Source organism: Salvia hispanica, chromosome 6, assembly GCF_023119035.1.
Source record: "Salvia hispanica cultivar TCC Black 2014 chromosome 6, UniMelb_Shisp_WGS_1.0, whole genome shotgun sequence".
Taxonomy (NCBI): domain Eukaryota; kingdom Viridiplantae; phylum Streptophyta; class Magnoliopsida; order Lamiales; family Lamiaceae; genus Salvia; species Salvia hispanica.
Window position 1 is genome coordinate 832,863 of NC_062970.1, and position 14,524 is coordinate 847,386.

The 14,524-nt window shown below is 33.4% G+C and overlaps 3 protein-coding genes across 3 annotated transcripts; 2 read left to right on the top strand and 1 right to left on the bottom strand.

The window, feature by feature from the left end:
- Positions 1–1,808: 1,808 nt before the first annotated feature.
- Positions 1,809–3,077, top strand: LOC125193311 (F-box/kelch-repeat protein At3g06240-like). Its single transcript, XM_048091080.1, has one exon. It carries the CDS (start codon positions 1,809–1,811, stop codon positions 3,075–3,077), a length of 1,269 nt encoding a protein of 422 aa, XP_047947037.1.
- Positions 3,078–5,718: 2,641 nt separating this feature from the next.
- LOC125192572 (probable lactoylglutathione lyase, chloroplastic) lies at positions 5,719–8,691 on the bottom strand. Its single transcript, XM_048090186.1, has 9 exons — positions 8,526–8,691; positions 7,660–7,867; positions 7,438–7,562; positions 7,212–7,276; positions 6,713–6,925; positions 6,547–6,594; positions 6,305–6,412; positions 6,068–6,208; positions 5,719–5,968 (listed from the first exon to the last, which is right to left on the bottom strand). The coding sequence occupies exons 1-9, from the start codon at positions 8,662–8,664 to the stop codon at positions 5,927–5,929; spliced, it is 1,089 nt and encodes a 362-aa protein (XP_047946143.1). The 5' UTR covers positions 8,665–8,691; the 3' UTR covers positions 5,719–5,926.
- Positions 8,692–13,984: 5,293 nt separating this feature from the next.
- Positions 13,985–14,524, top strand: LOC125192781 (glucan endo-1,3-beta-D-glucosidase-like). Its single transcript, XM_048090430.1, has 2 exons — positions 13,985–14,310; positions 14,396–14,524. The coding sequence occupies exons 1-2, from the start codon at positions 14,025–14,027 to the stop codon at positions 14,419–14,421; spliced, it is 312 nt and encodes a 103-aa protein (XP_047946387.1). The 5' UTR covers positions 13,985–14,024; the 3' UTR covers positions 14,422–14,524.

Sequence of the window (14,524 nt, forward strand, 5' to 3'; positions counted from 1 at the left end):
TATTTACACTATAGTAGGAGTACTACTAAAACATGATTTGTATGGAAGTGTGTTTTTCATGCACGAAGTTAGTGTTAGTTTAGTTTCCATTCAATTTATGTTTGGTTGAATTAATACACCTTTGAAAATGGATTCCCAAGTGTGTTTTGGTTTAATACTATGTATTCATGAAAAAGCCATGTAAGACAATATTACCCCTAACTAAGAAAATTTATTCTTAGAATAATCTTACACAAAGGCGGCGTTCGGTTGTCATGACTAATTATCCTGAAACTATGCATCTAGGATTAAGTTGTAGAATTATTTTAGTTGGAGGGGGTATGCTATGACTAATTATTATGAGAATATCCATCTAGGATTAAGTTGAGGGAGTCAATCTTATGAACCAAACATGATACATATTTAATTATGAGATTTAGTCTTGCCAACCGAACACCCCCAAAGTCCCCAAAGTCGACATTTCTAGTAGGAGTTACATAATTTGTATTAAAGTGAATTTATATACTAGTTCGGTGGACCTTAGTCCATATGTAGTTTTTGTGACGGATAGAGTATTTTTTTTGGGAAAGTGATATAAAATCCAACAATTAATGAACAAAAGTAAGAGGTAAAGAAGTACCTATATTTCGAGCAGCTCTTCCTCAAGCTCGACCACTCTTGCATATGTTTCCAGCAGCCCTTCATCAAGCTCCAATACTCCCTTTTAGTTAAAAAAATGTTTGATTTTTCATCTAGTCAAATTTCGAACATTCGAAAACACGACATAACCTATCCATTTGACGAAGAAAAAAAAATGCACTAATCGATCAAAATTGGCGTTATATAGGCACACAATTTCCAGGAAGAAGGTTTAAATGTATTCAATTATGCTCAATTAATCGAACATTGAAAGCTTAACATGTAATAGGACATACAATTATTAAGAAATTCAAGATACTCAATTAACAAATAAAGGCACACAATCCTTCGGAATTGACTACACCTTGGGAAGGCATTGAAACACCTTCTCCTATCTCTCTAACTATGGAATGATTAAGGGCCTTGGTAATTGAATACAACAAAAATTTTGAAAAGTGATTTCCATTTGTTACTGTGTGAAATCAAAAAATAGATATATCTCATTTAAAAACTCGAAATATATTTGTTTTGATATGGAGCTATTTTCTCTTACTTTATTTTGGGATATGCAACATTATTGAGATTATGTTAACGGATATATGATTGGTTTGACTTAACACAAGTATTCAAAAAAGATATGCTTCACTATTGTGAATGCCCTAATATACAATATAGTATGAGAGAAACGATCATACATGAATATAATATAATAATAAAAGAACGAGTGTTGAGATTTAATTAAAATATATACTCTACTTATAAATATGCGTATAAATATAAGTGTATGAATATATCATATATGGGAAACCTAAAACAATTACCACCATATTTTAGAATCATTCATTTTTCCATAAAAAAGGTGAATTTTTCATTAAAGAATCGTATATATGAAAATAATTTAATAATAAGAGAATGAGTGTAGAGATTTACTTAACAAATATAAACAATTGCAATATTTTAGAATTACTCATTTTTCCATAAAAAAAAGTGAATATTTCATTTAACAATCGTACAGTACATGAAATAATTTAATAAACAAGAGAATTAGTTTAGAGATTTACTTAACAAATATACACAACCATCGTTTTACTATATATATATATATATATATATATATATATATATATATATATAACTGTATCACGAAATTCACAATCATAACTCTCATCTCATTCTCTTCTCCAAAATTCATGGGTACTGATATGAACGATCTTCCGCCAGGAATCACCATCGACATCCTCTCAAGACTCCCCGTTCGAACCATCATGAACTCCATCTGTGTTTGTAGGTCATGGCGCGATTTGGTGAAGAGCCCCTACTTTGCCTCGTTGCATTCTCGTCAGGCAGCCTTGTCCCCCGCCCGCCTCCCCGCCTTTAAAGATCTCAGGTTTTCAAGGGCATACTCCTTCTTAGGGTTTATTGGTGATAATGAGCTGATTCTCAAACCACCCAAAGGTTCGGTTCTCTCTCACCATTTTCCAAACCCTAATAAACCATTTATACATAGCTCCCTTAATGGCTTGCTTTTCATGATCGACATGGACTCCTTGTTTGAAGTATTCGTATGCAATCCAATCACTCGTGAGTACGTCAGGATCGATATGGGTCGTAAATGTGAAATGGGTCGTGATATGGGTCGTAAATGTAAATCAAAAGATTATTCATTTGGGTTTGGAATGAGTAAAAGTGGTCGGTATAAGATTGTTAGGATTTTTGCCCATGTGAGTTTTCCCATTACATGTCAAGTACACACTCTAGGAATGAAGCATTGGAAAAGCATTACAATTGATAGCCAATTGGAATTGTTTTATCAAATGGATGTGCCTTATTTTATGAATGGGAATCTTCACTGGCTTACGTGTACTTATGCTGATAAAAGTAACCCTCCTAGGGTTTATTGCATCGATCTTGAAACCGAGTTATTCAACTATTTTTCTTGTCCTCCTAGTATTCAACATTGTCAAAGAAGTTACTATTATGCGCTATCTGTTTTGGGTGGATGCTTGAGCTTAAGCAATGATGACTTTGATAATAAGGTTGAAATATGGTGCATGAAGGAATATGGCGATGACAAATCATGGACTAAAGATTATGTCATCAAGAGAAAACCACGTATGCTCAAACTTCCTGATATTTTCTATTGTCTTTTCCAAGGTAGAATACGTTATAATATACATGATGTTGTTTTGGATGTCGAAACTATAGAGGGTTTTGTGGAACGCCAAAATCTCTTCCATGATACGCTTTATCCCGTTAAAGCATTCGAAGATGGGGGAGTCTTACTCGCTCTAGAAAGATCTTCTCGACTATTTTACTACTCGAACGTGACTAAAGCTATTCAAGAGATCAAGAAAGAGAGGAATCATAATAGTTCCAACATAGTTATTCATAGTCCGAGTTTAGTTTCGCTCAAATCCTTGGTGATGGAGAATATGAGGGTAGAATATATTGCTTATTAGGAATTTTATTTTATATTTACATTGTTTGCTATTTCTCTAGTATTTTATTTTATATACTCATGTGCTTATATTGTTACTTGTGTTGCTTTGTCTAGCTAGATGTTCCTAAATTTACTCCATTTTCCATAAATTGTAATGATAATAAACGATTTTTATGTTTCTTAAAATTTCCAATTTTCATGGCATAATTTTTTTTTAAAATCGACCTAATAGTTTATCAGCAGCGACTAAGCACTAGTCAACCGGCAGGGATCGCCTATCTATATAAATATATAATCGTAGATAAAGCTCCATATATAATTTTTATCATATAGACATTTACATAGGTTTTAAAAATGGTCGGCTTTGCTTTGTCTTTCTTGTACTACTAAGTTATAGATTAATGCAATTAAATTAACTTGATAATATATATTGTGTGGATAATTTGTTTTCCTTTTATTGTTTTTTATAATAAATAAAAAAGCACATTTTCTACACCAGAATTTTATGAATATTCATGCCGCCAACAACTTTAATATATATTTCTCAAACAAGGAAAAAAAAAACAAATTTGCAAGTGCGTTTTGCCTTAATTAATTCGTATATTACCGCGTTGCAAATTAGAACTTATGTGACAATTCGGTTGGGAAATAGAGTTACTTAAAAAATAATTACTACCATATTTTAGAATGATTCATTTTTCCATAAAAAGTGAAATTTTCATTAAACAATCGTATGTATACATGAAAATAATAATATAATAATAAGAAAATAGGGACGTGATCAAATGCAAACTCTAAATATTGTACAAACTCCAAACTATGATCTGGACCGTTAGAAAATATCAACAGATCATGAAATAATAGCAACAAAAAATGTCAACACAATGTCAACGGTTGATGTTGTGTTGAAATTGTGTTGACATTGTATTGATATTGTATTGATATCAGAATCTTGAAATTTTATACTGTGTTGACATTATGTTGATATTGTGTTGAAAAAGTTTGGAGTTTGTACAATATATGGGTTTGCATTTTATCACTACCCGTTTATTGGTGATAATGAACTGATTCTCAAACCACCCAAAGGTTCACTTCTCTCTCATAACTTTCCAAACCCTAATAAGCCATTTATACATAGCTCCCTTAATGGCTTGCTTTTCATGATCGACATGGACTCCTTGTTTGAAGTATGTTAGGATCGATATGGGTCGTGATATGGGTCGTAAATGTGAATCAGAAGATTATTCATTTGGGTTTGGAATGAGCAAAAGTGGTCAGTACAAGATTGTTAGGCTTTTTGCCCATGAGAATTATCCTCTTACATGTCAAGTATACATTCTAGGAATGGGGCAGTGGAAAAGCATTACAATTGAGAGCCAATTGGAATTATGGTATCACATGGATCACGTGCCTTGTTGTATGAATGGGAATCTTCATTGGCTTTTACGTAGTCATGCGGATAGAAGTAACCCTTCTAGGGTTTATTGCCTCGATCTTGAAACCGAGCTATTTAACTATTTTTCTTGTCCTCCTACTATTCAACATTGTCAGAGAAGTCTCTATTATGTGCTATCTGTTTTGGGTGGACGCTTGTGCTTCACCAATGATGACTTTGATGATAAGGTTGAAATATGGCGTATGAAGGAATATGGAGATGACAAATCATGGACTACTGATTATGTTATCAACAGAAAACCGGGTATGCTCAAACTTCCTGATATTTTATATTGTGTTTTCAAACATAATATACGTTATGATATACATGATGTTATTTTGGATGGCGAAGCTATAGACCGTTTTATAGAAAACATAAATCTCTACCATGATACGCTTTATCCCGTTAAAACATTCGAAGATGGGGGGATCTTACTCGCCATGCATCAATCTGCTCGACTATTTTACTACTCGAACGCGACTAAAGCTATTCAAGTGATCAAGAAAGAGAGGAATCATGATAGTTCCAACTTAGTTATTCATAGTCCGAATTTAGTTTCGCTCAAATCCTTGGTAATGGAGAATATGAGGGTTGAATATGTTGCTTATTAGGAATTTTATTTTATATTTATTTCTCTAGAATTTTATTTCATATACTCATGAGTTTATATTGTAACTTGTGTTGCTTTGCATTGTCTTGTGCCTTTCTAATGATCTATTTTGCCCATATTCGAGAATAGTAAGAGATGATAGTCTATGGCTTGTTTGATTGTTATGTGTATATTAATGTTGGGTTAACAATGATTATGCATGGAAATTAAACCATTAATATACCCCAAATTTGATACAGAATATTGGGCATTCACTAATTTTAATTAAAAGTAGTTCAGATTTTACATATCAAGAAATGATTTTACTTTTCATTTCTATGGTTCTTTTTCAAAAAAATATTTGTTCACGCATGGGTGGACGGGACACTTGCAACGCATCCCCACCCCCATCTCGTCCCCCTGATGGAACCGTGAGAAGGCGTTGTGGATGCTCTTAGCCCAAAAAGATGCGTACAAGGAATTTAAACTTTTTGGCCACATTGAAACTTTCTTGTTCCTACAAAACTCACAAATTCCACACATGCTTTACAATAGATCATCACCACTTCAAGAAGCCTCTAATACTTAAAATAAGGGAAGCTCTTTCAAGGTAAATGAACTATACACCAGTCTAAGTTTACTAGAAAGAAAATTGTGAGATAGTGATTGAATCACCTAATTGAACAGAGAAAATATATGATTATTCAGTAATTTGCTAACAATATAATCTAATGATGGACAGAAAGAAATGAACTAGAATGCATCAAATGCTTAATCTACAAAACTGAACCTAATATCATTTTGAGTCAAAGAACTTGAAAGTAAAGTTTGGTGTACGGGTAGCTCACTCCAGCTCCTTGAGGAAATCAATGTTATCAACGAAAACCTGCAAAGATTCACAGGATCGTTATAACTACTTAAGTCGGTTGAAATACTTATGTAATTCATCTAAAAGATAGATAAACTCTACGTGCTAAGGCAATACCGTCTTCCAGCCATCAGGATCCAGGCATGCAGTAATCTTTGTGTTGATACCAGGTAAAGGCCCGGGTTCTCTGGTGACTTTACCTCCGCATAGCTTAACTGCTTCAGCAGTTCTGTAAACATCATCTGTCCCTATTGCTATCTGCAAGATAGATATAGTCAATCAGACGTTAAAATGTTGCCTTTTTTCACTTATATAAGTTATAGCAGAAGATCAAGAATCGGAGGAAGAAATAACCTGGGCATAAGCATTGCCTTTGTCATATTCAGTGACACCGTAATTGTATGTCAACTCCATCACAGCATTTTTTTCTTCAGGACCATAACCCAGCATTGCAATTGTATACTGAAAAGACGAAAAACTCTACTGAGTACATTTCGTTGTCTAAGAGCAGTTCTCTAAGATGGAAACTGATGTGACATGATTCAGTATTGCAGTATATACCACCAGCTAGATCTAACGAGAAAACACAATTTTACCTTGTATTCAGGGTTGTCCTTCTTGCGAAGAAGCTCCATGCCATAAGCCTATACAATAGTGGCTCGAAATTAAAATTTTTGCAGAGATGTCCACCAAAATGAAACACTGATATCTCAATCAAGAAATCATGAATTTGGATTACAAGAAAAGACATAACATTCAAACCTTCTCATAGAATTCAATAGCACGATCAAGATCTCCTACTCTAAGCATAACTTGACATAATGGCTCGGGTGTGGGACCTCTCTCCAAAAGTTCAAACTTGTAGCCATCGGGATCTTCAATAAATGCTATCACTGTATTGCCACCTTTGACGGGCCCAGGTTCTCGTGATACTTTACCCCCTTTGGCTTTTATCAAATCTACAGTTTTTGATACCTGCACACCAAATGCTAGTAAATAGGAATTCTTGATAACTATGAAAAGAAGAGACACGGTGAAATTTAGAATATCTATGAGAATTCTCAAGAGAAAAAACCTTCATCGACATTGAATCCGCTTTGGACAAAAAGAAGTTAACTTCATGACAGTTTTGATAGTTTAAAAGAGAAAATAAATGGAAACAGATATATGATTCTACTTTCATCAAGAATGAGGTGCTAAAAATATCGTTTAATTCCAAATTAATATGCAGCATGGTTATATAAATTGTGTGAAAGCTTACATCCTCCACTGCAATCCCAAAATGTCCAAAACCACTGCCAATATCATATTTGTCAACCCCATAGTCTGGAAACATCAACGGATAGAATATTAGTAAACAATGCGAACAACATATAACAGTGTCACTCTGTATTGATCCAAAGTTCGAAGCTTTTATATCCAGAATTCTAGACAAGTAGTTCTGATGTCAGTGGAAGACTAATTCAGAAATACTGGCAATTTCTTACTGTAAGTGAGTTCAATCACAAAGTGAGAATCTTCAGGCCCATATCCAAGAAATGCATTGGTGTATCTTTCTTCTGGTATATCTCGCTTTCGCAGCAGTTTCATCCCAAGACACTCTGTGTAAAATCTGTGGCCAACATGTAAATATACAAAAATAATCTCTCGTTACGGAACCAGAAAGCCAAGAAGAACACCCTATTAAATGCGACATAAAACAAATATACTTTATGGTCCTGTCCATGTCCCCCACACGGTAAACAACATGGAGCATTCTTCTCTTGTCCTGTTTAACCCACTCCAAAACATTTTCATGTGTAGTAGCTGTGCTGCTTGCTTGAGTCGCATTTCCCGCAACAGTTACTGATCTGCTACGTACATCTTCTTTGAACAGCTTAGATGTTCTAAGCCCAAACGGTTGCAGCTGCGGAATTACTGGACAAGTATAGAGATCGTGAGGTGAGAAATACTTACAGAGTTAAACCAAGATCGATATCATGCTTAAAATGTTCTCTTTCAAATAATATCATTCACTCAGCTCGAGTTCGCGTAACCACCCCCTCCGCATTTAGTCCAAACAACTGAAAATCTACAAACTCTATCCGGATAGCATACTGGTATGATGTGCAACAAACAAAGCTGAATGTAATTCTAATAAAACTAGATGAAGTAAACCTAGAATCCATGGCATAGATAACAGAACTTCATTGATTGTGACAAACAAGACCATTAAAAGCAAAACTTCTGCCAATTTAGCAACCAAAAAAAGGAAAAAAGCATGACTTCAAATTGTTCCCTCACTACACTAGCTACCTAACTACTACTACTTCTATAAACTAGCTCATTCCTTTTCTCTCCTAAACACAACAATAATTGTTTCCTTATCAACAGCAACCACATTCCAATCCGAAACTAGTCCTTCAAATTCAGCAATCACACCAAACAAAACACACATAAAATCATCACTATCGAGTCCAACACACAGTTAATCATACAATTTCGGAGCACGAAAATGAGTCTCGTAATTACGCGATAATCGGTGATAAACAAAAAAAATCGTAAAAATTAGGGGTGGAGAATCGAGGAAACATACCACTGGATAGGTGCAAGGATGAGAGGCTGCGGCATAGATTGGGGGCGGATCGAGGAAGCGCGAAGCGAGAAGTGGCAGAGAATTTGAAAGAGGTGAGGGAGGGTTTAATTGATGATGCCATGGGAACTATCCTCGCCATGTTTTGTGTATCTAGCTCTACAGAGAGAGTGAGAAGGATGATTTTTTAATTTATACTATTGTTTAAGCATAAAAAAGAGAAATTTATTATTTTCACTAAATGAAATTCTCTTATTAATAAAATGCTAGAAAACTATTGAGAAAATGTATACTCCATATAATAAGATTTCAAATCATTAATAATTTAAAAAAATACTTAGTGTTAGGATGCATAATCGTCAACCACGAGGTTATTAATAGGAGTTATGATGGCGTCACTTCGGTTTTTCTGACAATGTCAACTCTTTCGTCCATAAGTGCAAACAATCGTAATTATTTTTGAAGAAGATGATGGAATGCATGCCTTGAACGCAAATGGGATTAATGTTTGTTTTATAAGTTGGATAAAACTATACTCCCAAAACTACTCTACCAAGAGACACAATTTGGAATTTGGAAAAACTAGAGTGAAGAAAAGAGGCTATTCATGGATGACAATTTACAAGAGGGAAAGGTGATGCAAAGAAGTACTAGTGATTGGTTACTTCGACAAATTAAATCAATAATATGAAAAAAAAATACTTTGTATTAGGATGCATAATAGTAACCAAGAGTTTATTAATAAGAGTTATGATGGCGTCACTTCGATTTTTCTGACAATGTCAACTCTTTTGTCTATAAGTGAAAACAATCCCAATTATTTGTGAAAAAGATGATGGAACGTATGCCTTGAACCTTTGTGAAGCAATGGACACTAATGAAAGATAATATGGATGAAGATTGTTTTATAAGTTGGATAAAACTATACTCCCAAAACTATTCTACGAAGAGACGCAATTTGGAGAGTTATCAAGTACTAAGCGTATTCAAACCAAGGCCAATAAATATGGCAAAAGAGCTAAGCATCCAAAAACTAGAAAGTGAAGAAGAGAGGCTTTTCATGGATGACAATTTACAAGAGGGAATGGTGATGCAAAGTAGTAGTAGTAATTGGTTACTTGTCAAGCTTATATTATATGCATTGAATAAAAATGCAATTAATAAAAAATATTTTATTAATAAAACTTAATTAAAAACCGAAATTATATAACTAAAATATGTGGTAATTAAAAATTACATAATTAGAGAGTTTGGTACTCCATGATTTTGGATTAATTTGAAGGATAATTTTTTTAAAAAAAATGAAAAATGAGTAAAAAAATGGTATTATAATATTTGGGAAAGTGGGAATTATTTATTTATTTAAGTAATTCCTGAATTTTTTTAAAAAATTAAAAAAATGAAAATGTTCAAAAAATAAAGCCTACTTGCACGGGCGAGTGGGCTTCACGCCGCATCAGAAGGCGTCGTGTGGCGGGGGCGCGAGGTCCCGTCAGCACGAGCTCAGCCTTACTGAATGGGCGCTTCAGCAAGGTGGGACGACTGCAATGGTGGCTTGAGGATGGCCCATCCCGACGGGACAGGATGGCACGCCATCCCGTCCCAAGTACCATTGTGGATGCTCTAATGAGGCATAAATAATTGAGACTACAATATGTAGTGTAGTTGTAAATATAAAAGTTTTGAAATAAATGAAGAAGAAACTTAATGCTCTTGCCTACACAATATAAACAAATTGCGCAGACAAATTAATCGTTAGATACAATGAGAAAGTTATAATCAATCATTTCTAAATTGTACATATTCAATTTGGAAAATTTATTCATTTGTAGGGGTATGTATGCCATATATAAGATTTATGAATCATTATTAATATATTAAAATATATAATACCTGTAATATCAAATTATTTAGCACTACTCCTCAACAATTTCCATACGTTAAAGGAAAGAAAGTAAGGACTAATTCAAATTTCAACCACTGACACCCGTACATACATGTTCCCTTAATTAAGAACCAACCAATACCTATTAATTAATCCATTAAGAAACAACGATCAAAGAAAAGTAAAAAGTCACGTCAATGAACAAAGAAATTTAAGATTCATCTTTGGAGTGAATGTGTTGTTGTGTAGTTTTGATTCAATTTGTTTTATTAAGATTTTGTGGGAATCGATTGAGTTTTATAGATCTTATTATCAAATCATGCACAATAAAAGTTTGATTTTTTTGGAAAATATGGTTTTTGAGTTTACCAATTGTGAAATCATTGAAGTTGATAAGTATCCTCACTTGCCTTTAATATATGGATTTGAGCAAACAAATCTTCAAAAATATCTCTACCTTCAGTGTTATAGGAAACATGTTACTCATAACTTAAAACCAATCAAAACCAATTCATTAAGAAATAATCGATGAAGGGAAAGTAATTGTTCATATTTATCTTATACATATGGTACCGTGCAAATTTCAAATCAACGTGCGAATTTCAAATCCCGTGCGAATTTCAAGTCACCGTGCAAATTTCAAGTCATTCTTAAACTTCTATTAAGATTCAATTAATGGTGTATCTATATAAGTTTCTTAAACTCCTTTGAGAAGCCATTTTTTCTGCATTACATTGGACCAATTTTTACCCAAATATCTACTTTTTTGTTTGCCCAATAGATGACTTTCCCGCCTAAATGTATGCCCAAATATGAGTAACGTGTTTCCTAAATGTATAGGAAACACGTTACTCATAACTTAAAACCAATCAAAACCAATTCATTAAGAAATAATCGATGAAGGGAAAGTAATTGTTCATATTTACCTTATACATATGGTACCGTGCGAATTTCAAATCAACGTGCGAATTTCAAATCCCGTGGGAATTTCAAGTCATTCTTAAACTTCTATTAAGATACAATTAATGGTGTATCTATATAAGTTTTTTAAACTTATTTGAGAAGCCATTTTTTCTGCATTTCATTGGACCAATTTTTATCCAATAATATCTACTTTTTTGTTTGCCCAATAGATGGCTTTCCCGCCTAAATGTATGCCACTTGGCAATCCAAAAAACTGTATAAAATGTTTGTGCAATCCTTAATCGCATAGCATGGGTGATAACACTAGTTATGGTAAACACAAACACGTTACTCATAATTTAAAACCATTCAAAACCAATTCATTAAGAAATAATAGACGAAAGGAAAGTAATGGTTCATATTAATTTCAACAGTTTCACAATAGTAAACTCAACTTAATGTGAAAATTAAGCCCATATATTCCAACAAAATCAAACTCTTAGTAAAGTCTATAAAACCCAATCCAATCCTCACCAAAACTCAAAACAAATCAAATCCATTCAAAGCCACAAAACAAACACATCCACACTCCAAAAATGAAACTTTCTTTGCTCATCGCCACATTTCAACTAGGGCTTGTCGTTTCATGCGTCGTCGCTGCAGAGTCTTCCGTCATTTCTAATGCTGGAACTTACCAGGTCTTTACATTTCGCTAATTAATTATCTAAATCGCGATAAAAAAAATTATATATATTTAACGAAATGAGATGAAATAATAATGCAGAGCAAGCAATGGTGTGTGGTGGCACCGGGCGCAAGTGACCAGAAGCTGCAAGCTTTTTTGAACACCGCGTGCAGTCAGCTAGTGAGCTGCAAAGCAATAAGGCCAGGCGGTTCGTGCTTTCAACCGGATACATTGGCGAATCACGCATCATTCATTCTCAATCTAAGCTATCGCCGTTTCGGCCAATGTGATAGAGCCGTTGGCATATTTTCCATTGATGATCCTTGTAAGTATTTTATTTTAATTTTTTTTTAATTTCTAGAGTACTTGTTTTAATTGGATTTTTTTTTTGTTGCAGCATTTGGCAAATGTCAATATCCATAAGTGAGTTTGCTTTTGCACAAGGGAAGAAGAGCTTGTTTTTAGTTTTAGCAATAATAAATAGATCATGAATATATTACCAAAAAAAAAAAAGATGATGAATAAGTGAAATGAGATTGAATTATCATTTATCATGTTGATTTTCTTCCCCGGAATTCCAATCATACCATGTTTAACATTGTCAATTGTTGATCACTAAAGAAAATAATTAAATAATCATTACAAAATCAACGTATATTAGCAACAAAATCCAAGGGACTATAATAAAGTTCATGTAGCAATACATGTTGTATTAACAACATTAGTCGATTTCTTGTATGCTCTACAACATTCTACAAGCTACATTAGTTTTGATGGAATTAAGGAGTTTTGTGCAATCCTCTTATCAAGCCATTAATAATTTTTCCTCTCCAAAATATTAGTATTAACTAGGAGTGGGCAAGGTAAATCAAATTGAGCAAGATATGAACATGAAATAGCAAGTTCAAATGAGAAAATTTGGAAACATTATAAACTAAAATTTGACTTTCTAAGCAATTATCTATTGGAGCTGAAATACGAAATATAAAAGACTAAGTAGTAGTACTACAAGAGAAAAGGGATTCCTCTACCAATTTAAGGACTCCCTCCGTCCCTTTAAAATTGAAACTCTTTTATTTTTAGTGCGTCTCCTAAAAATGGAAACTTTCTATTTTAGAAAATTTCTTTCTTTCTAATAAGGTAGGTGAGATTCATTTTTCATTTACACATTTTTGTTCTCTCTTATTTTATTAAATTTGCATCGAAACCCGTCTCATTTTTAAAAGCTCTCATTTTCAGGAGACGAAGGAATTATTACTTAAACATAAAATGTAAAATACGACTAACTAGTGGTATAATGACTATTCAAAATTTTGGTATCTTGACTTTGTGGCATGAAAGGCAAAATGTATGTTGAAAATGTGGAAAGAAAAAATAATCCTAAAGGAAAAGAATAAAGTAAAAGTAGATGGGGTAATTCAAAATTGGTCTCATATATTTGTAAAAAAATCTACTATTTGGTTCTACACATTTTAAGTATATTAGCTTTTGATTCTAGATAATATGTTTTAGTACATATTTAACTCAAAATGTGGTTGACCATTATTTTTTGACGGAATCGTTAAATATGTTTAGGAACAGAAACTAATTAACACATTCAATGTGTAGAAACAAAAATTATTTTTGGGGAAATGTACCAAATCAATTTGGAATTTTAATCATTTTTTTTAATTTCTAATTTTTGTGTTATTTACTTATGAGTCCAAAGATTTCCTAACCTCTGGATTCAATTGTTTTGAAGTCAATTTTGATGTTAAATCAAATCCATACATGAAAGCAAAGGCACTTTTTGATGTTAAATCAAATCCATATATTAAAAGCAAGTAAGGATATATATCAACCTCAACCATTTCACAACCGGCAAACTCAATTTAATGTGACACACCCATATTTTCAAATAATAGCAAACTTTCATTATGCATGATTTGATAGTAAGCCCTATAAAACCCAATCAATTCTCAACTTCAATCAACACCAAAACTTAAAACAAATTGAATCAAACCCTCACAACAACACATCCTCTCCAAGGATGAAGCTTTCTTTGATCATTGCCATGGTTCAACTAGGGCTTCTCATTTCATGCGTCGCTGCAGAGCAATGGTGTGTGGTGGCACCGGGCGCAAGAGACGAGCAGATGCAAGCTTTCCTGAACACCGCGTGTAATCAGCTAGTCGACTGCAAAGATATAAAGCCAGGCGGTTCGTGCTATGAACCGGATACGTTGCAGAATCATGCATCGTACATTCTCAATCTAGTCTATCGTAGTAAAGGCCAGTGTGACAAAGCCGTTGGCATAATTTCGGTTAATGATCCTTGTAAGTTTTTTATTCAACTTTTTTATTCATAGTATTTTATATATCTTCACTATTAGGTTTAATTTTGATTTTTTTTTTCTTGCAGCATTTGGCAAATGTCAATATTCATGAGCAAGCTCGATGGAGTATTTTATGTACTTTGCAAAAAAGAGCTTGTTTTTATTTTTGCAATGATTTGGAATTAATTAATAAGTGAAATGATGTTGAATGATCA

Coding starts and splice junctions, on each gene's coding strand:
- LOC125193311 (XM_048091080.1), top strand. CDS start 1,809: ATGGGTACTGATATGAACGATCTTCCGCCAGGAATCACCATCGACATC.
- LOC125192572 (XM_048090186.1), bottom strand. CDS start 8,664: ATGGCGAGGATAGTTCCCATGGCATCATCAATTAAACCCTCCCTCACC. Junction 7,277..7,437: donor TGTGATTGAACTCACTTACA/GTAAGAAATTGC, acceptor TGATGTTTCCAG/ACTATGGGGTTGACAAATAT. Junction 6,926..7,211: donor TTGGGATTGCAGTGGAGGAT/GTAAGCTTTCAC, acceptor TTTGGTGTGCAG/GTATCAAAAACTGTAGATTT.
- LOC125192781 (XM_048090430.1), top strand. CDS start 14,025: ATGAAGCTTTCTTTGATCATTGCCATGGTTCAACTAGGGCTTCTCATT. Junction 14,311..14,395: donor AATTTCGGTTAATGATCCTT/GTAAGTTTTTTA, acceptor TTTTTCTTGCAG/CATTTGGCAAATGTCAATAT.